This window comes from Thalassophryne amazonica, chromosome 4 (genome assembly GCF_902500255.1).
Source record: "Thalassophryne amazonica chromosome 4, fThaAma1.1, whole genome shotgun sequence".
Lineage (NCBI taxonomy): Eukaryota > Metazoa > Chordata > Actinopteri > Batrachoidiformes > Batrachoididae > Thalassophryne > Thalassophryne amazonica.
This window is the reverse complement of record NC_047106.1, coordinates 138,185,448-138,213,397: the sequence shown is the minus strand read 5'-3', so window position 1 is coordinate 138,213,397 and position 27,950 is coordinate 138,185,448. Positions and strand designations below refer to the sequence as shown.

The 27,950-nt window shown below is 41.2% G+C and overlaps 1 protein-coding gene across 1 annotated transcript in view; it reads left to right on the top strand.

The window, feature by feature from the left end:
• The window catches only part of prx (periaxin), a 62,872-nt gene that overhangs the window by 28,312 nt on the left and 6,610 nt on the right, over positions 1–27,950 (top strand). Inside the window, exons 3-12 of the mRNA XM_034168860.1 lie at positions 4,574–4,733; positions 11,823–12,016; positions 12,153–12,406; positions 15,243–17,281; positions 17,582–17,983; positions 18,332–18,733; positions 19,103–19,476; positions 19,657–20,389; positions 20,759–23,350; positions 23,441–27,088. Coding sequence (XP_034024751.1) covers positions 4,574–4,733; positions 11,823–12,016; positions 12,153–12,406; positions 15,243–17,281; positions 17,582–17,983; positions 18,332–18,733; positions 19,103–19,476; positions 19,657–20,389; positions 20,759–23,350; positions 23,441–27,088 — 10,798 coding nt within the window. The remainder of the gene's footprint in view (positions 1–4,573; positions 4,734–11,822; positions 12,017–12,152; positions 12,407–15,242; positions 17,282–17,581; positions 17,984–18,331; positions 18,734–19,102; positions 19,477–19,656; positions 20,390–20,758; positions 23,351–23,440; positions 27,089–27,950) is intronic.

The window sequence follows — 27,950 nt, the reverse complement described above, 5'->3', positions numbered from 1 at the left end:
ATGTGCTGCAGCTTTTGCAGGTTTTTACCAGGGGTCCTGACGAGGAGGGCATTGCAATAGTCCAACCTGGAGGAGACAAAAGCATGGACCAACCTCTCAGCATCCGGTTGGGAAAGGGAGGGGCGGAGTTTGGCTATGTTTTTGAAGTGATGGAAGGAGACTTTGCATAGGTGGCGGATGTGGGTGTCAAAGGTGAGATGTGGGTCAAATCTGACTCCAAGGTTGGTGACGGAGGTGGACAGGGGAATGTTGTGGCAGAGAATGGGAATACTAGTGAGGGAGGAGGACTGGGTTTGATGTGGGGTACCGATGAGGATGGCTTGAGTTTTGTCAGTGTTTAGTTTGAGAAAGTTATCAGTCATCCATGCCTCTATCTCCTCCAGGCAAGCCTGAAAGGCAGACGGCAGAGCTGAGGGGAGTGTGGAGTCCATTTTGATGTATAACTGTGTGTCGTCTGCGTAGCAATGAAATGAAATCTTGTGTTTACGGATGATTTGACCAAGGGGAAGCGTGTAGATGGTAAAAAGGGTTGGACCAAGGACGGACCCTTGTGGCACTCCACAGCTGACAGTATGGGTTTTGGATTTGGATTGTCCGAGTGTAACACATTTTGTCCTGTTCGTGAGATATGAGCGAAACCAGTTGAGAGTTGTGCCAATGAGTCCTATTTAAATGTTGAAGCAGTGGAGCAGGATGGTGTGGTCAATGGTGTCAAAAGCGGCTGATAGATCCAATAGGAGGAGGAGAGATGGTGAGCCCTGGTCCGCAGTCGTGAGAAGGTCGTTCATGATGCGGACCAGGGCTGTTTCTGTGCTATGTGCTGAGCGGAAACCAGACTGAAATATTTCATATAGGTTATGTGTGTGGAGGTGATCGTGGAGTTGAACTGATACGACTTTTTCCAGGACTTTGGAAAGGAATGGCAGGTTTGAGACAGGGCGGTAATGAGCCAGGATTTTCGGGTCGAGTGAGGGTTTTTTGAGATTTGTGAGAATCTACTGAATCCACTGGTACCTTGCTTCCCATGTAACAATAAGAAATATACTCAAAACCTGGATTAATCTTTTTAGTCACGTAGCACTACTATTATTCTGAACACTACTGTACATATTGAGTGTTGTACACGATCATACTTTACATGTTCATACTGTTCAGTCCAACATTTCTAAAAATCCTTTTTTGTATTGTCTTAAGTAATATTCTAATTTTCTGAGATACTGAATTTGGGATTTTCATTAGTTGTCAGTTAATATACAAGTTTCACTTTTTGAACGGAATTACTGAAATAAATCAACTTTTCATGATATTCCAATTATATGACAGCACCTGTATATTGAGTGGAATCTTGATCCAGAATCCGGATCTGCATCACCTCCAAAATTCAAGGAAGTCTTACATGGCCTAATATCTATACGTGGGGAAAATTTGGTGAGAATCCATGAAATACTTTTGACATAATCCTTCAAAACCTATATAAAATGAGACTTGATCCAGAATCCAGATCTGGATCTGGCGCACCTCCAAAATGCAGTGGAGTATTCCATGGCCTAATATGTATCTATGTTGAAAATTTCGTCAAAATCTGTGTAGTAGTTTTCATGTAATCCTAACAGACCGACAGACAGACAAATAAATAAATAAATGCTGATTATTTCATTACGTCCCTGGTGGACGTAATAATACATTTATTGTTAATTATTAATTATTCAGATCCTAATGTCTTATGTACAATTTGTACATGTTCAATCAAGCCCCTGTCATGTGATAATTTCACAAGGAGTACAATGGAAATATGCTTTATTGTGTTATTCGTGTATCATTTATATAGTCACCTCTGTAATGTTTGTATTGATGTTATATATTCACCTAACCTGCATGAGTTTGGAAGTAGAAGGAAGACCTATGTGAATATGCAAACTCCACGCAGAAAAGCCCAGCTGGGAATCAATCCCAGATCTTTCTTGCTATGAGGCACCAGCACTAGCCACTAAGACACTGTCACCCAGATATTTAGTTAAAATTTCCTTTCATTAATCCAGACATTTTCTTTTTTATTTGCTTGACTTGCATCAGATAATTTCAATACAGCAAGGAGGAGGCAGATTCCAAAGTTTTAACTCCTTACCCAAAAATACGTTTGCTGTTTGAGAAGGAAGCATGGATAATGTGTATTTATGCAGAAAACATGACCAGATTGATAGGTAAGAAAGTTTTATCAGCGTTTTTTTACATCATGCTGTCCTCAGAAAGAGACATAGGTGCATTTGGATGGGAAAAAAAGCGTTAGTAATTTGTTGTTAACGCATCAATCAATCAATCAATCAATTTTTTTTTATATAGCGCCAAATCACAACAAACAGTTGCCCCAAGGCGCTTTATATTGTAAGGCAAGGCCATACAATAATTATGTAAAACCCCAACGGTCAAAACGACCCCCTGTGAGCAAGCACTTGGCTACAGTGGGAAGGAAAAACTCCCTTTTAACAGGAAGAAACCTCCAGCAGAACCAGGCTCAGGGAGGGGCAGTCTTCTGCTGGGACTGGTTGGGGCTGAGGGAGAGAACCAGGAAAAAGACATGCTGTGGAGGGGAGCAGAGATCGATCACTAATGATTAAATGCAGAGTGGTGCATACAGAGCAAAAAGAGAAAGAAACACTCAGTGCATCATGGGAACCCCCCAGCAGTCTACGTCTATAGCAGCATAACTAAGGGATGGTTCAGGGTCACCTGATCCAGCCCTAACTATAAGCTTTAGCAAAAAGGAAAGTTTTAAGCCTAATCTTAAAAGTAGAGAGGGTGTCTGTCTCCCTGATCTGAATTGGGAGCTGGTTCCACAGGAGAGGAGCCTGAAAGCTGAAGGCTCTGCCTCCCATTCTACTCTTACAAACCCTAGGAACTACAAGTAAGCCTGCAGTCTGAGAGCGAGAGCATCGCAGGCGTTTGTAGCGGGGACAGTCACAGAGTGACATGAAATATACAATGACATGGATAAAATTCTTCTCTACTACCCGTGCATAGAACACTTAACTCAGCTAGTCATATTATATTTTTAAATATTTTAATCCTGTCCTGAGCCTATTACATTTCATTCTATTTCATTCTGTGCACATTTTCTGAATTCTGAATAACAATAAAAAGTGTCTAAGTCTAAGCTAAGCGAACATGCTAACCTCAGTTCAGTGCTGATTAAATCTTAAATTTGGGGGATTTGAGGAAATTAATGGGGGTTCTCATAACAATTTGCTTTGGTGTGGGCATTAAAAAATATGACCTGCTTGTTTTCTCACTAACCGTGAATGTAACTGATCAACATAATGGTAGCAGCTAAAACTCAGCATACAACATTAAATAAAATGAAAATTTCACTTTGAAGCAAATATTGCAGCACAGACGTCTGAGATGATCTGTGATCTCAGAATTAACCACACCACAAGCCATATTATCACAAATATTTGTAATAAAATGCTCAAAGGACAGACATAGTCGTTCAATGCAGCTAGCTAGCTAGCTGCCTCTGAACGACCGACTGAGTCTGAACTCTCAGGCTCAGCGAGCTGCCACTCAAAGTTACCACGCCCCTAAATTTATAGATTATTAATTAATATTAATAGATAAATTAATAGATTTCTTATACTAAGAAGTTAAAAAACACACTTCTCACAGTTGCATTTGGGGAGAAACTCGTGATAGAGACCAAAAACGTTTCTCTGCACCAGGCTGTGAACATGTTTATTTCTGCTCTCTAATGCTATGTTGTCATATTTGTGTCATTCTTGTCACATTCCTGACATTCTTAACGTGACTTAACACATCTGAATACCTTTCTTAATAGTGTATGTTGGTGCATGATGTTCGTGAAGCATGATTTTGGCTGTCAAAAAATCTTCCACGAATGTCGCACACCACCCTCATTTCACCTCATGTCGTGGAGGTCCCAACTGAGCGTGTTGATCTGTCTTGATTAATGTTGATCCTTAATAGACCATGACAGCGTTCTTCTCTGACGTGCGCACAATTAAACCCTGCTGCACCGCATTCCGTTTCATTGCTGCAGTATGCTGAAGAAGGACAGTGATGCCCAGTCGGCTAAAAATTTCATTCCAATGCTCCTCATCATGCTCCTGCAGGTGTTCCATCTGCTGCTGCTGTTGTGCCTGATGTGTGGGATAACAAGCGAGACGAGAGCCGCGTAGAGCCACACATCTGGCTCTCTCCATCTCCTCCTCTTCTCTGCGCTGCTCCATGGCACAGAGCACAACTAAGCATGCAGTCACAAAGTTCTTCTGCTGTGGATTTTGAGGAGCAAACTGGAGCGATCTGAATTGTTCAGCATCTGACGGTTGGATGAATATGGGTGTGTGTGTGTGGAGACAGACACACAGTTCAGCTTGCTACTGGCACAGCGTAGGTGCTGAGGGTGAAAACAATAACTGGGTTTGGTAGAAATTATGATTGAAATTTGCATTGTTTATGCTGCTATTTGCTGCTTTACGCTGGCTTGAAGGTTGAGCTAATCTTGTGCCTGAGTGATCTCTCCATGAGCAAACGAGCAAACTAAATCTGTGTTTTTCAGTGTGCAGAAGAAGCTTCTAAGCCAATGGAAATCGTAGTGGAGACGGAGGCGGAGGCTGGAGCCAGCGGCTACAGCGTGACTGGAGGAGGACAGCGAGGGCTGTTTGTCAAAGATGTCCTCAAAGATTCTCCAGCTGCCAAACACCACAGTTTACAGCAAGGTATTCCTCCAAAGCGGGTACCGCTGGAATGAGTGTCAAACGAGTGGTTACTGTATGTAGAGAGAGACTGAGATGAGGAGGTTCTCTTGCATTTTGAGCTTCTTTTTGGCCATGTGGCCTGTTTCTCTGTGCATGATCCAGCACACAGGTGCCTGGGTGTTGAGGACCCCAGCGGCTGCAGAAGGTCAAGAGGGCACCCACGTTTCACCTGCCTATGTCAGATAGATAGTTAGTGTAGAGAGCTGGGGATGGAGCAGTTGTCCGGCTTGGTGGTTGGTTCCATAGTATGGTGGTTCTCAAGTTAGTTCACAACTCACAACATTGTAAAATCCCAGCAGTGACAGGTCTGATAACATCACCACCTTAGCTTCAATAAAGGTAATAACATGCATAATTTCATGATTTGTTTGTTTATTCGTTTATGTCTTCTCACTTTCATCGATTTTAATGTCAACCAAATATGCATTATGCATGTAAAAATTGTAAATAATTTAATTTTGAATTATTTCCAGTCCTTTGGACAGGCACAGACATAACGCATTTTCAGGGACTTGTCCCTACAGGACCAGTAGAATGAGAGTCCCACTTGTCCTGTTGCTGTCCTGACTTGTCTCATGTCAACGGGTTTGGTGACGAGATGTAGCCGAGTCGAATGAGTGGCAACAGCATGAAAAGACAAATTTGAGTTGGATTTTACCTCTGTATGTATCATTAATTAATACAGTCATTTTTAAATTATGGAATGTTGTGTATTGAGGTATATAGTGTATAAAGCTCCTGGGTTTCAGGCAAAATTACTTTGTTCTTAAATATTACAAAAGTAAGTCAATAATAATATCTTATTTTTCAAAGTATTAGAATGGGTTATTATTATCATGTGCAAAAAGTCTTTAAGATGGCTACAAAGGTGGACCTCTATGTGTCCACCCCTGCACCTGAGACCTGTACAGTGGGCCTCATGTATCAATGTTGCGCACTTGTGGCGTAAATTTACGGCATAAACTTGAAATACACCAAAGTCGCCGTGACATGTATCAAGCAGTGCGCACCTGCCCATTTCCGGCGTACGCCTGACGTGATCTTGATAAATGCGGCGGGTGGAAACGATCATAATTATAATGAACACGCCCATAAATATTCAGACTCCGCTTCAGACACACCCTCATTTTGCGACATGGAAGCCGGGAAGACGGCAATGAAAAAGAACTCCACCAATCATGATGCGTGCCAATAGAGCGTCAAAAGCGGCCGTCGTATCAATTGTTTTGTAGTATATAATTAATAAAGTGTTACAGTGGTCCCTCATTAATCGCTGGAGTTACGTTCTAAAAAATAGCCCGTAATACGCGAAACTGCGACGTAGTCAGCGTTATTTTTTACAATTATTATAGACGTTTCAAAGCTGTAAAACCCCTCACTACACAGTTTATACACTTTCTCAGTCAGGCATGAACATTTTCTCACTTTTCTCTCGTGTGTAAACACTCTCAAAGTTCAAACCTTATTAGAAAAATAAGACCAAACTGTTTTCAGGCCCAAACATTTGTTTGAGAAATAAAAATAGAATTATGATGGCTTTTAGAACTAACGAATTTAATTTTAACGATCAATGAACGAGGTCGGACACATAAGAAATTATTAATAGTGACTGACCAGTATTTCACAGATCGCGCCTCTGCGTCCTGACACTGCGCCTTTTTCCACTCACACCTGGCTGCAGGTGTCTTTTTCCGAGTAACAAACACAGTTATGAGTAGTTGTTGGCGCTCTTTTCTCTTCTGGGCGACAACATTCTTATAAACAGATACACAGAACACTGTAAAAAAAAAAAAAGCATGCAAAATTGAACTAAATACTATGCGAGACTCCGAGGCCACGACAGGTGAACCACGTTATAGTGAGGGACCACTGTATTCTCTTTTCACATGTCAATAATTCTTGACATGTGGATATTTGTTCGCTCAATTAATAAGACACTCCTAATCTGTCAGATTTCTTTATTTTTTAAATGTATTTCTGTATTTATTTTATTGTGACAAATGAATGGAGACGACAAAACCTGGCTGCAGCACGGGCGAATTAAGGGAATGACGAAACTACAGTTGTTATTATAAATTTCATTGTCTAAAACAATCACACCACATGAAGTTAAGCTCAGCGCTGCTCTGGCTCCAGGCTTGAAGTCTGGAGAAAAAGGCGAGCAGCGCTTTCCTTCCTGTCAGCGCTGTAGCCACGGATCGTGCTCCATAACAATCCCGCAAAGGCGGGATTTGTATTGATTATTATGTAGTATAATCAGGAAAGTGTTATTTATGTAACATATGTATTGATTTGTATAATGGCACTGTTTATCATGTTGATCATCTTCATTTTTATGTGGATTCCAGCGCTGGTTCATTTTGGTGTATAATTTACGCCACCTCTCGACCTGGTGTATATTTTCAGCGCAGCGTACACCAACGACCACATTGATAAATGACAAGTAGCGCAGCCGTTGTGGCGTACACCCCATATACGCTCAAATATCGCCGTACGCAACGTTGATACATGAGGCCCAGTGTGTGTACAGCCGTGGACAACGAGGCTTTGCTGGATGTTCTTATTGACTCCGTGCTATCAAACAGTGCAACAGACGTGCACTGTTGATGATCTAAAATATACTTGTTAACTTTTTAAAGGAAATCAGTGTGTTTGTGTATTTAAACACACACAAACACACACACACACACACACACACACACACACAGCAGTGTGTTGATCCCCTGGTTTCACCTCACACACACAAAGCGAAAGTACAAATGCTGTTTTTTTCAGTGAATCACGTGTAACTGACTAATCAAAAACACCATTATTGGGCTGATTCTTATCGGATTCAGAGTTTTCATCTATTTGTCAATAGGGTGCACAGCCGATTTATCAATGTGGCTTTAGAGGAAGTCAATGCAGAAAAGCTGCATTCCACAGCCCCACGTGAGGCTCTTTTTACATGCTGCATCCTCCAACGATTGTAATTTTACATTGAATGCATCAAATTAAATGCAGTTATCACTTTAAAAATAAGTCACCATGGCACAAAAATCACACTTATGTAAATTTTACAAATAATCTGCAGTTCACCTGCATGCCAAACCATGGGAGGCGGTCTGCAGGAATCACGGAACAGACGTGATCCATCACTAGTGCGATCATTTTAGAACCTTTCTGTAGCCGATTTCGCTGACGACCAGCACTTCTGGTCTGTGAAAGCTCAGAAACTTGTAACAACATGAAAAAATAAATAGTTTGACCGCTTTACAAAGAACAGTTGGACGTGTCCAATTCGAGCAACATTGTAGGCAATCAGTGTTGCCTGATCACATTTTTTACTTGTGCTGAACAACTGGACAACCATTAATGTTGAAGGCTGTTTGAACAAAGGACCACAGGACTAATTCTATCAAGATTCCTGCGCGGGGTGCTGTGCGCCGAGTGCCCTCTGATGATTTTTTTGAAAAACCATTCAATAAATCTTTCTAAAATTTGGTTGCATGAAGGCAGGCTGCCTACAGACAAAAAAAAAAAAAAAAAAAAAATGAAAATGACGGGTATCTTGGAAAAAGAGAAACAAGAGAAACTCCCACGAGGAACAACCACCATGAAGAGGGACTGATGAGCAAGGCCATTTACTATATTCAAATTTGGAGGCAAAATTTCAAAAACTGTGACCAGGAAAGTTTTTTTGGTGATTTTAGTGTTTGACCTTCCTGTGACCTTGACCTTTGACCTTAACCCGTTTATGCCCATATTTTTTTTTTTTTTATAAGTGGAAAAAGTTGTATTAGTACTTTTTCAGATTTTTATTGCGAGTACAAAATGACAGTGATACACTTCGGCAACAACTGTTGGCAGTGGGGCAAAACAGGTTAAGCTTTATCCTTTTGTGTGCTGAAAGTTATCTTGCTGGGGCTGCTATATGTGAAGTTCCAAGAGTCTGCAATATCAACTGTGTGCTACAGCGTGAGGTAAATGTGAGAAATGCAATGATTACAAAAACAAATAAACAAACAATCATACATACTGCGTGTTATATCTTGACAAACCTTTGTCTTTGGTGAATTAAAAATCCTATTTTAGGTACTATGCACACACACACACACACACACACACACACACACACACACACACACACACACACTGACTAACAGATCTTGAACGATTCCGAGTGGAGAAGGGAAGACAAGGCAAATGGTGGGTAAGTTTTAGTCTAGTACACACCTTGACAGAGTCGCTACATTCTCTCACCTGCACAACTGCCTTGACATGTTTGAGCTCCAGGTCATAAACAAACCACAACCCATATCCGCTTTCCACCACATCATCACTTTTTCTTTGCATTTTCATTTTCTTTGCCGTGTAATTTGCCCAAAAACTCAGAGAAAATTCCAGGTTTCTGATGGGGACGACCAGAATTATGCTCTTTCATTTTAATCTTTTAGCGTCAACCTTCAAACGAGACAGCTGTTCCCTATTGTACATATATGTAGATTCCTTGACTGAATGTCTACCTACAATAAGACTGTCATTCACCTTGAATCACTCTAAAGCTATCTGGCCATGGTAACTTTGCCTTTCTATTGAATTCCCATGACCCCCCTTCCACGCCTCCTTCCGGGCCATCCTGAAGGATAAACAATTTCAAGCAAATACATACAAATGAGTTACTTAATGCCACTTTCCACATATTTGTCAAAATGATGGTTTCAGTTCAATTCAGTTTCAATTTATTCATTTTATATAGCCAGGGGTGCACATAATGGTACTCATGGTGCTGGTGTGTGCTATACAGTGATGCACAGCAGAGGGAAACACACTTCCTACAATCTGTCATTGCTTTCCTCTTTTGAAGTGCTTCTCTTGTGTTTTCTGTTGTGCATCATTTATTTTTAGCATGCAGAAGCACCATGAGCACCAGTTATGTGCATGCCTCTATATAGCGCCAAATCACAACAGAGTTGCCTCAAGGCGCTTTACACAAAACAATTCAAAAAACAAAATAAAATGAATTGAAAGATTTTTTAAAAAGCACAATAAAAGAGTAAAAAATAAAAAGCATGGTAAAAAATAAAAGAAAAAAAAATAACTTCATTGTCTGAAGGACTTCAGGGTTTCTTGACCCTCTTTCTTTCTGTTTTATCCCTCATGTTGGAAAGCTAAATGAAATCTGAGATGTGTTTGATGTGTATATGTAAGCAGACCGAGCAGTAAGCACTAGGGATGCACCGATCCCGATACCAGTATTGGTTATTGGCCCGATCCCGTATTCATTTACTCATACTTGTAATCATAAAATGTTTTGATACTCTGTGACCTGATACCGCTTTACAGCAGCAAGATGTCAACCTCTCAATGGGGGATTTTCACGCTCACTCTCTGAAATTTCCGGACTATAAGCTGCTACTTTTTTCATACGTTTTGAACACTGGGGGAGGTGATGGTCTAGTGGTTAAGCATTGGGCTTGAGACCAGAGGATCCTCGGTTCAAATCCCAGCCTGACCAGAAAATCAGGAAGGGCCCTTGGGCAAAGACCTTAATCCCCTAGTTGCTCCCGGTGTGTAGTGAGTACCTTGTATGGCAGCACCCTCACATTGGGATGAATGTGAGGCAATATTGTAAACAGATTCTAGCGTCTGATGCAGATAGAAAAGCGCGATATAAATGCAGTCCATTTACTGCATCTTAAACAATGATATGGGTGATTTATGGATTATTACAAGCTTTCATGAAATTTATTCATAAGACGAAAGACATCTGTCAATGCTGTCCACTGATTGGCTGAAAGTCGCTGTCCATCATGCACAGTAAATTCACACGCACAGTAAATAAAAAGTCTCACATGTTTGTTTCAGTGTAATTCATCATCATACGATCTTAAAGAAAAATAATTCACACAAACCCTCCCTCCTGAGTTTGGAAAACAACATCTGAAAATACTTTAATTGCTTGTGTGGCTGAAAAAAGTTCCTCAGTGACTTTGGCACTTTGCTCCGTAGTTCCTCTGTCAGAAGTCTGATCAGGGTTTCAGTGGTGGAGGTTGTCCGTCAGGTTGGTGAGTTTCAGCCCTTGGTGTGGGTGTCCAGGCTGCTATAGGGGTAATCCGTTTGCTGTAGGTCTGTGGCGCTGCGTTTGGAACCTCTGTTTGCCTCCATGAGCCGCACTTTGGGCCAGACATTGAGTCACTGCACACCTCATTAACGGCTCATTTACCACAGGTTTCATGCTATTCTGTCTGAATGCGAGGAAATAATCCCATGATCCACAAAGAAAAAATAAAATAATGTTAAAATTACTCCGTTCTGCCTCTGCGTGTTGCGTGTGCGTGAGAGTCGTTGTGGGTGGGGGTCCTGAGAAAAACATGTTTGCCAGAGGCAAGCCGTGCAGGCCGGTGCTCATCAATATTTCATGTTCCGCCTTTGGGAAAAAAAAAAACATTTATGGTTTGTATTTGTCTATGTTACCCGTACGTATTTAATTAAAAGTTAAAAAATAGTGTGGAAAGAGAAAGACTGTTTAGCTCAGTGTCATACATTATAGATAAAAAAGAATCTGCCCCTCATGTTTTCAAAAAAGGCTTTTAGTTCTCATAGACATAAATAAAGTTATTGATGGACAGTTTCAGTTCTGTTCCTGGTGTTGTATATTTTGTAGTGCTGAAGTCCACAGGTTACATTTCAGTGAGATGTCTGGCAGTGTCATGTTTGTTAAGAAACACAATTAAAGGGACAGTTTGTTGGAGTCAAAAAGTGAAGTTACATGATGTAAGTGAAATGTTTGTAAATAAAAACAAAGCTAATGATATTGGTAGCAGTTACAGTCAAAAAGTAATGAACAACTGATGAATAAAACATGTCATCATAAAACTGTAATGGTATCATTAAGTATTGGTAATGGTACTCAGTATCGACAAGCACCAAAATGTATGTACTTGTACTTGTACTAGGTCTGGAAAAATGTGGTATCGGTGCATCCCTACTAAGCACTGTGGGTCAGAGTCTCAAGGAGGAAGTTAGACCTCCAGGACCAAAGATCTTCCCCATTTATTCATGATGCAGGTGACCAGCTGCTGAGTGCAAAGGTCTTCTTCGACAATGTGAAGTATGAAGATGCGCTGAAGATCCTGCAGTGCGCTGAGCCTTATAAAGTCAGCTTCCAGCTGAAGAGGGTCATCCCTGGAGCAGACGTCAGCATGCGTCCTACCGTCCCCAGTATGGAGATCAAAGGTCCCAAAGCCAAGACAGCTAAAATGGTAAATAGGAGTTCGTTCTTAATTTCTGATCAAAGAATGTATCTTCATCAAATGTAAAACCAATACCTGATAGTGTGACATACTTCAAACATGAACAACTAAACATCCTGAAAATGTTCCTGCCTTTATGTTTCAGAGTGTCAAAGGTACTAATCCATTCAAGGCCAAGAAGAAAAGAGGGGGGCGTTTTGGTCTGAAGAGGCTGAAAAGGAAGCGCAAAGAGGAGCTGGTCATTGAGGGAAGTCTGCCCAGGCTGGAGATGAGTGATGTGGACGTGGAGTTTTCGCTTCCCAAATTCAAACAGAGGAGAAGTGCTAAGGTCACCTCAGCAGAGACGGCAGAGGCGGCAGGAGGTGGCGACACAGCGAGGAAGGCAAAGAGGAGGATCAGGTTATTTCTGTCTGTTTTTACCCTGAAATACTGATATTTAACTGCTGTACTGAGGAAGTGCAGGTGAGTATAAATGATTTCTCACTTGAGGACCCCAGTTTGAACCGTCCCCGACAGCTGGAGCGTACAGGGGAAGAAGATGCAGAAGTGTTTGAAGCACCGTGAACGCTCTGAACACCACACCACCATGAAACACCCTCAAGAGGGAATTTGCAACACCAGACTGTATCCTCAGCAGTTCTGGTAGCACCTGCTCTCACTGGAGCATCTTTAATGTTTATTACCTCCGCCAAGGAGGTTATGTTTTCGGTCGCATCCATTTGTTTGTTGGTTGGTTGGTTTGTTAGCAGGATTACTCAAAAAATCCTCAACGGATTTCAATGAAAGTTTTACCAGGGGTGTAGCTTGGCCTAACTTAGAAGTCATTAAATTTTGGTAATGATCCGGAGCACGATCCGGATCCAGTAATTTTTTTTAATGGATTCTTTATCATTACAGGATAGGGCCAATTTCAACATTTTTACATCTAACTTCATGAAGACAGGTCACAAAGGCTGAAGAAAAATTAAGTTACGACAATAAACTTGTGATTAGAAAATAAAAATAAAAACCGTGTAGTTCATACAGTTTTTCTTTATAAATACATTTGCTGAAGATCTAAGGGTTTAACCCTCTGGGACCGACGCTGTCGTATACGACGGCTGAGACAAAGCTTTACTAATTTATAAATAACTTTTTAATGATATGAGATAGAAACTTACTTTTTTTTGCTGAAAAGTTAACTCCGCTGACTTTCGAGCCACTGTCCACCATCTTTGTACTCGTCATAGAAGCTGTGTGATGATGTGAGCAATGTGAGTGTCCAATTGGAATTGGTTCACCGTCACATGGTTTTCCAAAATCCAATCATAGGGCAGATTCACCTCACGTGACACACCAAAGATTGTTTTTAGGAGTGATGTGTTACTAGTTTATTAGAGTTTGCTGTGTGTTTTGAATAAATGTGTGTGGAAAATTATTTGCCGCTTTACTTTTTCCTTTCTTATTTCTGATTGTAAACCTTTATTACACTTATAAAACACAACTATAGCATATATATTTTGAAAATACAGGTTGTCCTGAAAAAAAGAGACATAAAACTTGATTGTGGGATGCAGGGAGAGCTGTTAACAGCAGTAATAAAACATTTATACCAGGGGAGTGAACTGTCCAAAAAATGCCCTCGGACCCCAGAGGGGTTAACCACTGAATCTGAAACATGACGGTAGATGTGTGAAATGATGTGGAATAAGTGTCTTTGCCAAATGGTATTTTATATGACGTCAGTGACCCTATGGCCTTGGCGGAGGTTTGCGCTCTCCGAGTGCTTCTGGTTTCATCTGTAACATACCAGGGGCCTGATTTACTAAGAGTCCGTTTAAGGAGCGCTACATCGTGTGGCCTTTCCAAACCTTTATGTGTTGGGTCAGTGAAGTTTTTGTGGGTGATTTACTAAGAATAACTGCACACATGAAAGTGGACATAGACGGCTGTGTATAAATTTTGGGTTACACTTTACTTGAAGGTATTGTCATAATAGTGACATAACACTGTCATAACTGTTACATGACCCAGTCATGACTGTGTCATAAACATTATGTCAATGTCATAAACATTTAACGCTGTCGTTAAGTGTCGGTTTTTGTAATGACAGGCTGACATTTTTTGGGTTGTCTTGAATATGACAACTTGATATTAATCAAAGCGACATAACCAGAAGTTGTCTTTGGCCTTTTTGGTCTTCAGTTGTATGCCAACTTGTCAGCTTGTCATTACAAAAACCAAATGACACTTAATGACAGCAGTCATAAACATTTATGACATTGAAATAATGTTTATGACACATTCATAACTGTGTCATGTAACAGCTATGACCTGACATGTCACTATTATGACGATACCTTCAAGTAAAGTGTTACCAAATTTTGTGTGCGTTATTGACCACAGTAGCAATTGAAATTCCCTCCTTGCCCTCCTTGAATGAAATTCAGTCAGCCAGTTTGCAGCAGGACGCCTTGTGCTCAGTTACACATGAACTCTGCCACATAAGGGAGCAGGGGGTCACACACTAGCAGTTTAAAAAAAAACAACAAAAATCTGCTCTTTCAGACATTTCATTATTATTCCATCAACAATATTTAATCAAATATTAGTGAATTATGCTGTGTTCTGCTGGTGAAACGCAGAGAGAACTGTGCACACAGAATGTGCTTTACGCACACAGATCACCTCAGCTGTGCTGATCCCATACTGACACATTACACTGGCAGATGTGCAATGAATCAATGTTTCTGTGCATGTTTTTGGTGTGAACACAACTCTTTAAATGTGCCTGATGTATACACTGAATGACTTTTTTTATTTGTCTTTGTGGAGGCGATGGCATCTACACCGCTGAAGCAGCAGTGTGTCAAGTGCAATAAGTTAGCACCCAGGTTTCAAATGTATAATATACAGACTCAGTAAGAACCTGCCACATTTACTTTTGATCTTTATAAATCGTATTTTGCATTCAGAACCTATAATTTTGCACACTTGGGTGGACACACCCTAAATTTCATATTCATGAAGGCAAACCTGTAAAACAGAAATTCACACTATTTTGTGCATTGGAAAGTCACAATCCTAAGTGCACACTATGAGTAAATAAGCATTTGCACATCCTTGAGGGAGCAATAGTGTGCAAATTTTACATGTGCAAACCTTTCGTAAAGCAGGACCCAAATGTTATACAATGCTGGTTTTAGTTCATATGTTGGATCTGTATTTCTTTACTTCATTTTTCCTGTGCTCTCAGGTTTCCTCACATAAACATGACGGTTTATGCTGAGACATCACCAACAGGGGAAGCGCAAACAGAAGAAGATGAGCAAGAGATGAATATCTCACCACCTGAGATATCTGGTTCCAAAGTGAAAGCCAAAGAAAAAGGCCACATGTTTGGAATCCCTTTACCAAACACCAAACACACAACATCAGGCCCAGCTGTGGAAACAGAATTCGGGGAGTATAAAGCAGACCCGTCTTTGCCCACTGTGAGGGGAAAAGCTGAACTCAAAGCCCCTAAATTCTATAACAGAGGAGAAGCTGATACAAAGTCATCTGGAGGAAACATTTGTGTAGATATCGGCAAAAAAGACATTAATCTCAGAAGGCCAAAGGTGAGAGCCCCAATAGTCAGAGTCTCACATCAATCAGATGAGTTAGACGGTGGCATCAAGGTAAAGCCTCCCAAATTGGGCATCACGGGAGGTAGTGAAATAGGTCTCCCAGAAGCACAAAAATGCAAGCTGGAAGGTGGTGTTCTGGAAACACATCTCTCAGAAATAAGCACTTGTGTTAAAATGCCCTCTGTGGATATTTCTTTGTCAAATGGAAAGAGAAAATCTGACATGGATGAATCACCCCCAAAGTGTCAACCATGTGGAAATACAGCAATAACACCACCATCCTTTGACATCTCTGTGTCTGATGTTGATTTGAAATCTGATAAGGGAAACAGAGGGAGAATTTCTGATGAGGTGGAGGGAACTTCAGAAGGACCCAACATTTCCCTGCCAAAGGCTGAAATCTCAATACTCAAGACTGAAGATCAAGACACCGGAGGCAAAGTATGTGTACCTCCATTTGACATATCTATCCCGAAAGTAAAAATACAGGGTGAAGATGTGGATATGGACCATTATGTTGGTGGAGAAGGGAAATTCAAAATGCCAGATTTTAATATATCTCCTCCCACAAGGACCACAACCAAGGAAGAACAAAATATTCATGGGGAAAAGGTTAAAGCCAGCTTCAAGTTGCCCAAAGTTGACCTTACCCTTCCCAAAGGAAAATCAGCAAATTCTGAAATGGAGCAAGGCAAAGAAGGTGATTTTCAGTTACCATCAGCAAAGTCCTTTGAGGCAGAAGTTGACATTAAAGGTGTTGAAATTAAAACAGGTAAAAAAGAAATGCCCACAATGTTACCCAAAGGCAAAACAGCAGTAGCAACAGCAGAATGGACTCCTGGCAAGGTAGGAAAATTAAAAAATGTTGAATGTTCCAGTGAAAAACCTGGACAGTTAAAAATGCCAAAATTTGACCTTTCATTACCAAAGGTAAATTCCCCAGATGATAATTTTAAAAAGGGGAGGAAAAGTGAGATCCCAGACAAAGATATGTCTCTCAGTAAAGGAAAAGCAAAACTGAAAATGCCTGATGTTGACATATCAACATCTAAAGTAAAGCTTGAAGGTCCTGAGATGGAGACGAAAGGAGGAGGGAAATTCAAGATGCCAAGCATCAGCATGCCAGCAGTTGGCATATCACTACCCAACGTAAAGCTTGAAAGTCCCAAAATAGAAATGGAGGGAGATACAGGAGGAAAACTGAACATGCCTCAAACGAAAATACCTAATATTGACATATCTCTCCCGAAAGGAAGGCTTAAAGGTTCTGAGATGGAGATAAAAGGGGAAGGAGAGAAAGTCAAGATTCCAGAGATCAGCATGCCAGCAGTTGACATATCACTGCCAAAAGGAAAGGTTGAAGGTCCCAAAATTGAGATGGAGGGAGATACTGGGGGAAAATTAAAAATGGCACACATGAAAATGCCTGATGTTGACATATCTCTACCTAAAGGAAATTCTGAAGGTCCTGAGATGGAAATAAAAGGAGAAGGAGGGAAATTCAAAATGCCACACATCAGCATGCCAACAGCTGGCATATCACTCCCCACAGGAAAGGTTGAAGGTCCCAAAATTGAAATGGAAGGAGATACAGGAGGAAAGCTGAAAATGCCGCAGATCAAAATGCCTGATATTGGCATATCTCTACCCAAAGGAAAGCTTGAAGGTCCTGACATGGAAAAAAAGGGGAAAGGACAGAAATTCAAGATGCCAGGTATCAGCATGCCGTCAGTTGACATAGCATTGCCCAAAGGGAAGGTTAAAGGTCCCAAGATTGAAATCGTGGGAGATACAGGAGGAAAATTGAAAATGCCTCATATCAAAATGCCGATTGTTGACATATCGCTCCCTAAAGGAAAGCTTGAAGGTCCTGAGATGGAGATAAAAGGAGAAGGAGGGAAATTCAAGATGCCACACATCAGCATGCTAACAGCTGACATATCAGTGCCAAAAAGGAAAGTTGAAGGTCCTGACATGGAGATAAAAGGGGAAGGAGGAAAATTCAAGATGCCAGACATCAGCATGCCGTCAGTTGAAATATCACTGCCAAAAGGGGAAGTTGAAGGTCCCAATCTTGAAATGGAGGGAGATACAGGAGGAAAATTCAAAATGCCTCATATGAAAATTCCTGATGTTGATATATCTCTACCTAAAGGAAAGCTTGAAGGTCCAGACATGGAGATAAAAGGAGAAGGAGGGAAATTCAAGATGCCACACATCAGCATGCCAACAGCTGACATATCACTGCCCAAAGGAAAAGCTGAAGGTCCCAAAATTGAAATGGAAGGAGATACTGGAGGAAAATTGAAAATGCCTCATATCAAAATGCCAAAAGCTGACATATCTCTCCCTAAAGGAAATCTTGAAGGTCCTGAGATGCCAGACATCAGCATGCCATCAGTTGACATATCACTGCCCAAAGGGAAAGTTGAAGGTCCCAAAATTGAAATGGAGGGAGATACAGGAGGAAAATTTAAAATGCCTCATATCAAAATGCCGAATGTGGATATATCTCTCCCTAAAGGAAAGCTTGAAGGTCCTGAGATGGTGATAAAAGGGGAAGGAGGGAAATTCAAGATGCCACATCTCAGCATGCCAACAGCTGACATATCACTGCCCAAAGGAAAAGTTGAAGGTCCTAAGCTTGAAATGGAGGGAGATACAGGAGGAAAATTGAAAATGCCTCATATCAAAATGCCGAATGTTGACATATCAGGTCCTGAGATGGAGATAAAAGGGGAGCAAGGGAAATTCAAGATGCCACATATCAGCATTCCAACAGCTGACATATCACTGCCCAAAGGAAAAGTTGAAGGTCCCAAAATTGAAATGGAGGGAGATACAGGAGGAAAATTGAATATGCCTCATATCAAAATGCCGAAAGTTGACATATCTCTCCCTAAAGCAAAGCTTGAAGGTCCTGAGATGGAGATAAAAGGGGAGCAAGGGAAATTCAAGACGCCACATATTTGCATTCCAACAGCTGACATATCACTGCCCAAAGGAAAAGTTGAAGGTCCCAAAATTGAAATGGAGGGAGATACAGGAGGAAAATTTAAAATGCCTCATATAAAAATGCCAAATGTTGACATATCTCTCCCTAAAGGAAAGCTTGAAGGTCCTGAGATGCCAGACATCAGCATGCCATCAGTTGACATATCACTGCCCAAAGGGAAAGTTGAAGGTCCCAAAATTGAAATGGAAGGAGATACAGGGGGAAAATTTAAAATGCCTCTTATCAAAATGGCAAATGTTGACATATCTCTCCCTAAAGGAAGGCTTGAAGGTCCTGAGATGGAGATAAAAGAGGAAGGAGGGAAAGTCAAGATGCCAGACATCAGCATGCCATCAGTTGACATATCACTGCCCAAAGGAAAAGTTGAAGGTCCCAAAATTGAAATGGAGGGAGATACAGGAGGAAAATTGAATATGCCTCATATCAAAATGCCGAAAGTTGACATATCTCTCCCTAAAGCAAAGCTTGAAGGTCCTGAGATGGAGATAAAAGGGGAAGGAGGAAAATTCAAGATGCCAGACATCAGCATGCCGTCAGTTGACATATCACTGCCAAAAGGGAAAGTTGAAGGTCCCAAGCTTGAAATGGAGGGAGATACAGCAGGAAAATTTAAAATGCCTCATATCAAAATGCCGAATGTTGACATATCTCTCCCTAAAGCAAAGCTTGAAGGTCCTGAGATGGAGATAAAAGGGGAAGGAGGAAAATTCAAGATGCCAGACATCAGCATGCCATCAGTTGACATATCACTGCCAAAATGGAAAGTTGAAGCTCCGAAGCTTGAAATGGAGGGAGATACAGGAGGAAAATTGAAAATGCCTCATATCAAAATGCCAAATGTTGACATATCAGGTCCTGAGATGGAGATAAAAGGGGAGCAAGGGAAATTCAAGATGCCACATATCAGCATTCCAACAGCTGACATATCACTGCCCAAAGTAAAAGTTGAAGGTCCCAAAATTGAAATGGAGGGAGATACAGGAGGAAAATTCAATATGCCTCATATCAAAATGCCGAAAGTTGACATATCTCTCCCTAAAGCAAAGCTTGAAGGTCCTGAGATGGAGATAAAAGGGGAAGGAGGAAAATTCAAGATGCCAGACATCAGCATGCCGTCAGTTGACATATCACTGCCAAAAGGGAAAGTTGAAGGTCCCAAGCTTGAAATGGAGGGAGATACAGCAGGAAAATTTAAAATGCCTCATATCAAAATGCCGAATGTTGACATATCTCTGCCTAAAGGAAAGCTTGAAGGTCCTGACATGGATATAAAAGGGGAAGGAGGAAAATTCAAGATGCCAGATGTCAGCATGCCATCAGTTGACATATCACTGCCCAAAGGGAAAGTTGAAGGTCCCAAGCTTGCAATGGAGGGAGATACAGGAGGAAAATTGAAAATGCCTCATATCAAAATGCCGAATGTTGACATATCTCTCCCTAAAGGAAAACTTGACTGGCCCAAAATTGAAATGGAGGGAGACACAGAAGGAAAACTGAAAATGCCTCATATCAAAATTCCTGATGTTGACATCTCTCTACCTAAAGGAAAGCTTGAAGGTCCTGGGATGGAGATAAAAGGGGAAGGAGGGAAATTCAAGATGCCACATCTCAGCATGCCATCAGTTGACATATCACTGCCAAAAGGAAAAGTTGAAGGTCCCAAAATTGAAATGGAGGGAGATACAGGAGGAAAATTTAAAATGCCTCATATAAAAATGCCAAATGTTGACATATCTCTCCCTAAAGGAAAGCTTGAAGGTCCTGAGATGCCAGACATCAGCATGCCATCAGTTGACATATCACTGCCCAAAGGGAAAGTTGAAGGTCCCAAAATTGAAATGGAAGGAGATACAGGGGGAAAATTTAAAATGCCTCTTATCAAAATGGCAAATGTTGACATATCTCTCCCTAAAGGAAGGCTTGAAGGTCCTGAGATGGAGATAAAAGAGGAAGGAGGGAAAGTCAAGATGCCAGACATCAGCATGCCATCAGTTGACATATCACTGCCCAAAGGAAAAGTTGAAGGTCCCAAAATTGAAATGGAGGGAGATACAGGAGGAAAATTGAATATGCCTCATATCAAAATGCCGAAAGTTGACATATCTCTCCCTAAAGCAAAGCTTGAAGGTCCTGAGATGGAGATAAAAGGGGAAGGAGGAAAATTCAAGATGCCAGACATCAGCATGCCGTCAGTTGACATATCACTGCCAAAAGGGAAAGTTGAAGGTCCCAAGCTTGAAATGGAGGGAGATACAGCAGGAAAATTTAAAATGCCTCATATCAAAATGCCGAATGTTGACATATCTCTCCCTAAAGCAAAGCTTGAAGGTCCTGAGATGGAGATAAAAGGGGAAGGAGGAAAATTCAAGATGCCAGACATCAGCATGCCATCAGTTGACATATCACTGCCAAAATGGAAAGTTGAAGCTCCGAAGCTTGAAATGGAGGGAGATACAGGAGGAAAATTGAAAATGCCTCATATCAAAATGCCAAATGTTGACATATCAGGTCCTGAGATGGAGATAAAAGGGGAGCAAGGGAAATTCAAGATGCCACATATCAGCATTCCAACAGCTGACATATCACTGCCCAAAGTAAAAGTTGAAGGTCCCAAAATTGAAATGGAGGGAGATACAGGAGGAAAATTCAATATGCCTCATATCAAAATGCCGAAAGTTGACATATCTCTCCCTAAAGCAAAGCTTGAAGGTCCTGAGATGGAGATAAAAGGGGATGGAGGAAAATTCAAGATGCCAGACATCAGCATGCCGTCAGTTGACATATCACTGCCAAAAGGGAAAGTTGAAGGTCCCAAGCTTGAAATGGAGGGAGATACAGGAGGAAAATTTAAAATGCCTCATATCAAAATGCCGAATGTTGACATATCTCTGCCTAAAGGAAAGCTTGAAGGTCCTGACATAGATATAAAAGGGGAAGGAGGAAAATTCAAGATGCCAGACATCAGCATGCCATCAGTTGACATATCACTGCCCAAAGGGAAAGTTGAAGGTCCCAAGCTTGCAATGGAGGGAGATACAGGAGGAAAATTGAAAATGCCTCATATCAAAATGCCGAATGTTGACATATCTCTCCCTAAAGGAAAACTTGACTGGCCCAAAATTGAAATGGAGGGAGACACAGAAGGAAAACTGAAAATGCCTCATATCAAAATTCCTGATGTTGACATCTCTCTACCTAAAGGAAAGCTTGAAGGTCCTGGGATGGAGATAAAAGGGGAAGGAGGGAAATTCAAGATGCCACATCTCAGCATGCCATCAGTTGACATATCACTGCCAAAAGGAAAAGTTGAAGGTCCCAAGCTTGAATTGGAGGGAGATACAGGAGGACAATTTAAAATGGCTCATATAAAAATGCCAAATGTTGACATATCTCTCCCTAAAGGAAAGATTGAAGGTCCTGAGATTGAGATAAAAGGTGAAGGAGGGAAATTCAAGATGCCCCATCTCAGCAAGCCAACAGCTGACATATCACTGCCCAAAGGAAAAGTTGAAGGTCCCAAAATTGAAAAGGAGGGAGATACAGGAGGAAAATTGCATATGCCTCATATCAAAATGCCGAAAGTTGACATATCTCTCCCTAAAGGAAAGCTTGAAGGTCCTAAGATGGAGATAAAAGGGGAAGGAGGAAAATTCAAGCTGCCAGACATCAGCATGCCATCAGTTGACATATCACTGCCAAAAGGACAAGTTGAAGGTCCCAAGCTTGAATTGGAGGGAGATACAGGAGGAAAATTGAAAATGCCTCATATCAGAATGCCGAATGTTGACATATCTCTGCCTAAAGGAAAGCTTGAAGGTCCTGACATGGATATAAAAGGGGAAGGAGGAAAATTCAAGATGCCAGATGTCAGCATGCCATCAGTTGACATATCACTGCCCAAAGGGAAAGTTGAAGCTCCCAAGCTTGAAATGGAGGGAGATACAGGAGGAAAATTGAAAATGCCTCATATCAAAATGCCGAATGTTGACATATCTCTCCCTAAAGGAATGTTTGAAGGTCCTGAGATGGAGATAAAAGGGGAGCAAGGGAAATTCAAGATGCCACATATCAGCATTCCAACAGCTGACATATCACTGCCCAAAGGAAAAGTTGAAGGTCCCAAAATTGAAATGGAAGGAGATACAGGAGGACAATTTAAAATGGCTCATATAAAAATGCCAAATGTTGACATATCTCTCCCTAAAGGAAAGCTTGAAGGTCCTGAGATTGAGATAAAAGGGGAAGGAGCGAAATTCAAGATGCCACATCTCAGCATGCCATCAGCTGACATATCCCTGCCCAAAGGAAAACTTGAAGGTCCCAAAGTTGAAATGGAGGGAGATACAGGAGGAAAATTGAATATGCCTCATATCAAAATGCCGAAAGTTGACATATCTCTCCCTAAAGGAAAGCTTGAAGGTCCTGAGGTGGCTATAAAAGGGGAAGCAGGAAAATTCAAGATGCCAGACCTCAGCATGCCATCAGTTGACATATCACTGCCCAAAGGGAAAGCTAGAAGTCCCAAGCTTGAAATGGAGGGAGATACAGGAGGAGAATTGAATATGCCTCATATCAAAATGCCAAATGTTGACATATCTCTCCCAAAAGGAACGCTTGAAGGTCCTGAGTTGGAGATAAAAGGAGAGGGAGGGAAATTCAAGATGCCACACATCAGCATGCCAACAGTTGACATATCGCTGCCCAAAGGAAACATTGAAGGTACTGAAATTGAAATGGAAGGAGATTCAGGAGCAAAATTGAAAATGCCTTATTTCAAAATGCTGAAAGTTGACATATCTCTGCCTAAAGGAAAGCTTGACCGTCCCAAAATTGAAATGGAAGGAGACACAGGAGGAAAACTGAAAATGCCTCATATGAAAATTCCTGAAGTTGACATCTCTCTCCCTAAAGGAAACTTTGAAGGTCCTGACATGGAGATAAAAGGGGACGGAGGAAAGTTCAAGATGCCAGACATCACCATGCCATCAGTTGACATATCACTCCCCAAAGGGAAAGTTGAAAGTCCCAAGCTTGAAATGGAGGGAGAAACAGGAGGAAAATTGAATATGCCTCGTATCAAAATGCCGAAAGTTGACATATCACTGCCCAAAGGAAAAGTTGAAGGTCCCAAGCTTAAAATGGAGGGAGATACAGGAGGAAAACTTAAAATGCCTCATATCAAAATGCCGAATGTTGACATATCTCTCGCTAAAGGAAAGCTTGAAGGTCCTGAGGTGGAGATAAAAGGGGAGCAAGGGAAATTCAAGATGCCACATATCAGCATGCCAACAGGTGACATATCACTGCCCAAAGGAAAGGCTGAAGGTCCCAAAATTGAAATGGAAGGAGATACAGGAGGAAAATTGAATATGCCTCATATCAAAATGCCAAATGTTGACATATCTCTCCCAAAAGGAAAGCTTGAAGGTCCTGACATGGAGATAAAAGGGGAAGGAGGAAAATTCAAGATGCCAGACATGAGCATGCCGTCAGTTGACATATCACTCCCAAAAGGGAAAGTTGAAGGTCCCAAGCTTGAAATGGAGGGAGATACAGGAGGAAAATTTGAAATGCCTCATATCAAAATGCCGAATGTTGACATATCTCTCCCAAAAGGACCGCTTGACCAGCCCAAAATTGAAATGGAGGGAGACACAGGAGGACAACTGAAAATGCCTCATATGAAAATTCCTGATGTTGACATCTCTCTCCCTAAAGCAAAGCTTGAAGGTCCTGACATGGAGATGAAAGGGGAAGGAGGAAAATTCATTATGCCAGACATCAGCCTGCCGTCAGTTGACATATCACTACCTAAAGGGAAAGTTGAAGGTCCCAAGCTTGAAATGGAGGGTGATACAGGAGGAAAATTTAAAATGCCTCATATCAAAATGTCAAATGTTGATATTTCTCTCCCTAAAGGAAAGCTTGAAAGTCCTGAGATGGAGATAAAAGGGGAACAAGGGAAATTCAAGATGCCACACATCAGCATGCCAACAGCTGACATATCACTGCCCAAAGGCAAGGTTGGAGTCCCCAAAATTGAAATCGAGGGAGATACAGGAGGAAAACTGAAAATGCCTCATATCAAAATGCCGAATGTTGATATATCTCTCCCTAAAGGAATGCCTGAAGGTCCTGAGATGGAGATAAAAGGGGAACAAGGGAAATTCAAGATGCCACACATCAGCATGCCAACAGCTGACCTATCACTGCCCAAAAGAAAGGTTGAAGGTCCCAAAATTGAAATGGAGGGAGACACAGGAGGAAAACTGAAAATGCCTCATATGAAAATTCCTGATATTGACATATCTCTACCTAAAGGAAAGCTTGAAGGTGCTGAGTTAGAGTTAAAACAGGAAGGAGGGAAGTTCAGGATGCCACACATCAGCATGCCAACAGCTGACATATCCCTGCCCAAAGGGAAAGTTGAAGGTCCCAAGCTTGAAGTGGAGGGAGAAACAGGAGGAACATTGAAAATGCCTCAGATCAAAATGCCTGATGTTGACATATCTCTAGCAATAGGGAAGCTTGAAGGTCCTGAGAAGGCTTTGAAAGGAGGAGGAGGAAAATTCAAATTGCCAAAGATCAGTATGCCAACAGTTCACATGTCACTGCCAAAAGGACAGGTTGAAGGTCCCAAAATTGAAATGGAGGGAGATACAAGAGGAAAACTGAAAATACCTGAACTAGGAACACCTGATTTTGACTTATCTGTACCTAAAGGAAAGCTTGAAGGTCCTGAGATGGAAATAAAAGGCAAAGTGAGCAGATTCAAGATGCCACATATTAGCATGCCTACATTTGACATATTACTGCCCAAAGGAAAGGTTGAAATTCCTAAATTAGAGATGGAGGGAGATACAGGAGGAACATTGAAAATGCCTGATGTTGACATTCCTCAACCTGAAAGAAAGCTTGAAAGCCATGAGTTAGAAATAAAAGGAAAAGTGGGAAAATTCAAGATGCCACAGTTCAGCATGCCTTCCATTGATATATCACTGCCTAAAGGTAAGACTGATGGTCCCAAATTTGAGATGGAAGGAAATAAAGGAGAAAAATTTCAAACTCCTAGCTTGAAAATGTCCGATGTTAGTCAGTGTTGTCAGAAGGAAGACTTTGATCTCAATGTCAGTGTTCAACGGGAAGTCGGAAATAATGACAGGATGAAAATTGAACTTCCTGATATAGACCTCAGTACAACAGGAAACAAAAGCAACATCAAGGAGTCAAAGATGAAAGATGCAAAGTTTAAAAGTGTGATGCCAAAAATTAAACGAAATGGCGAGTCAACAGAAGACATCACAAAAGAGGACCTTTGTAATTTAAAGGGAGATGTCAAGTGTAAAAAAGGCATCTTAGGTAAAGAAAAGATTCAGATTTCAGAAATCAGCAATACATCGAGTATTTCTTTTGCTGATCCTGTGTATTGTGGTCCATTGAACTCCCAGGAAATGACGCATGATGCACAGGGAAAGGAAGATGGTAATATTAAACTTGTCGAACCAGAAGTTACAAGCATTAGTTTGAAAACCACACAAACCTCTGTTTCCTTTGGAAGAGAAGGAGAAACCAGGCCTTCATCATCCACTCCAGAAGGGAAACTGCCAAGGATACCAGATACAGCATTTGAAGTGGGAGCCTCACAGGAAGCAAATGGCAACAAGACAGAAAATGAAAAGAAAATCAAAATTCCTAAATTTGGTGTACCATTACCCTGCATGTCATTTCCTGAAAGAAGACTGAATCTATATGGGGAAGAAACTCTGTGTGATGGCAACAAAATGCCCAAAGTAAAGCAAGCTATGTTTGTCCTGGCAAGTCCTCAGGATACCCAAGTTACTTTCAAAACAGAGGAAGAAGGGGCAGAAGAGGAAAAGGTAAAGGGTGTAAAGTTGAAAACACCCAAAGTCTCACTCTGTCCTTCTGAACCAATAACATCCAATGTTGCTCTTCAGAGTGGAGGCACAAGTTCATGTCTCAGTGAAGAAAAGGACACAAGAATTTACAGCTGCTCCAAAGATGATCAAGGGAGAGTACATGGTAAATTTAAAGCGCCATATGAAGAGTTGGACTCTTCATATGGCAAAATGATTTGTGGGGAGCAGGACACAGAAATTGGCATCAAATGTGAAGATTTATATGCGGGAGAAGCAGAAGCACACACCAAAGGGCTAGAAGTCAAATCAGCCAAAAAGTCCATCTCAGGGTTCAGTAAGAAGAAAGGAACTGGTGAAGAACAGTACAAGGAAGGTGGAATGACACTGGCTGAGCATGTGGTTTCATCTCATGCCAGGACAGATATGCTGGACAGGGACAGCTCAGAATCCCCCACTGAGTTTCAATCACAAAAAGTCCAGGCTTGGAGTGAAGTGGATCGGGAACAGACAGAGGCTGCTGGAAGAGAGTCTTCTCCCTGGTTTAAGATGCCTAAGTTCACTCTGAAGCCACATTCTACAGGTAGGACTAAAAGAGAAAACTCAGCTGAGACATCTCATACTTCTAAAGACAGATACTGACTCTTACATATGAGTCATTGGCGTATTCAAGTCTCCTCAGCTTATCTAGTTCTTCCTATTTACCGCCATCGGCCAGCAGAGGGGGAGTGAATGTTGTGTGAACACCACTGGTTTTCTCCCTGTCTGAGATCTGTCCTGAAGGACCTGTTGAATTGGTACTGTAGAGGGGCAGGCATTGCCCTCCTGGTCTGACCCAGAAAAAAGCAGTTCAAGGTCAGTGCTGTCTCACTTGAGATGAAGTTGTATCTTAGGTGTCTTGGGTTTACAACAATTTGGTGTCTAGTAATGGTGCATCAAAAGCTTTATTTCTACACTGATGCAGTTCTCACCCAGAAAAAAAAACAATGTCAATGTCAAGGTTGGTGCCATATGATCTCACATGAAAGGGTTGTGATATGCCATTATATCTGTAATAGGAATGGGTACCTTTCACATTTGAACCAATACGGTACCGATACCTGGTACCTGTGAATCGATACCGGTACGCAACGGTACCAATTTTCGGTACTTATATGCATTGTGTTTGAAGTAAAGTCTCAAAAAATTACAGTTTAACAGATTTATTTCTGAAAGTATAAACTTTAACAAATATGTCAAAACAGCATGAAATTGTTTGTCTTGTAATAAGGCAGTTGTTTCACAAATTTCTTGAACATAGAAACTCTTAACTACACCTAAGCAGTGTTTTTATTTAAAATGCACAAATTAAAACCAAAAGGGGATAGACTAAAAATAAATAAAAGTATACTTTTTATAAATTAAAGTGCAACAAACTAAAAATAAAAGTGAGGCAAACTTTTTTG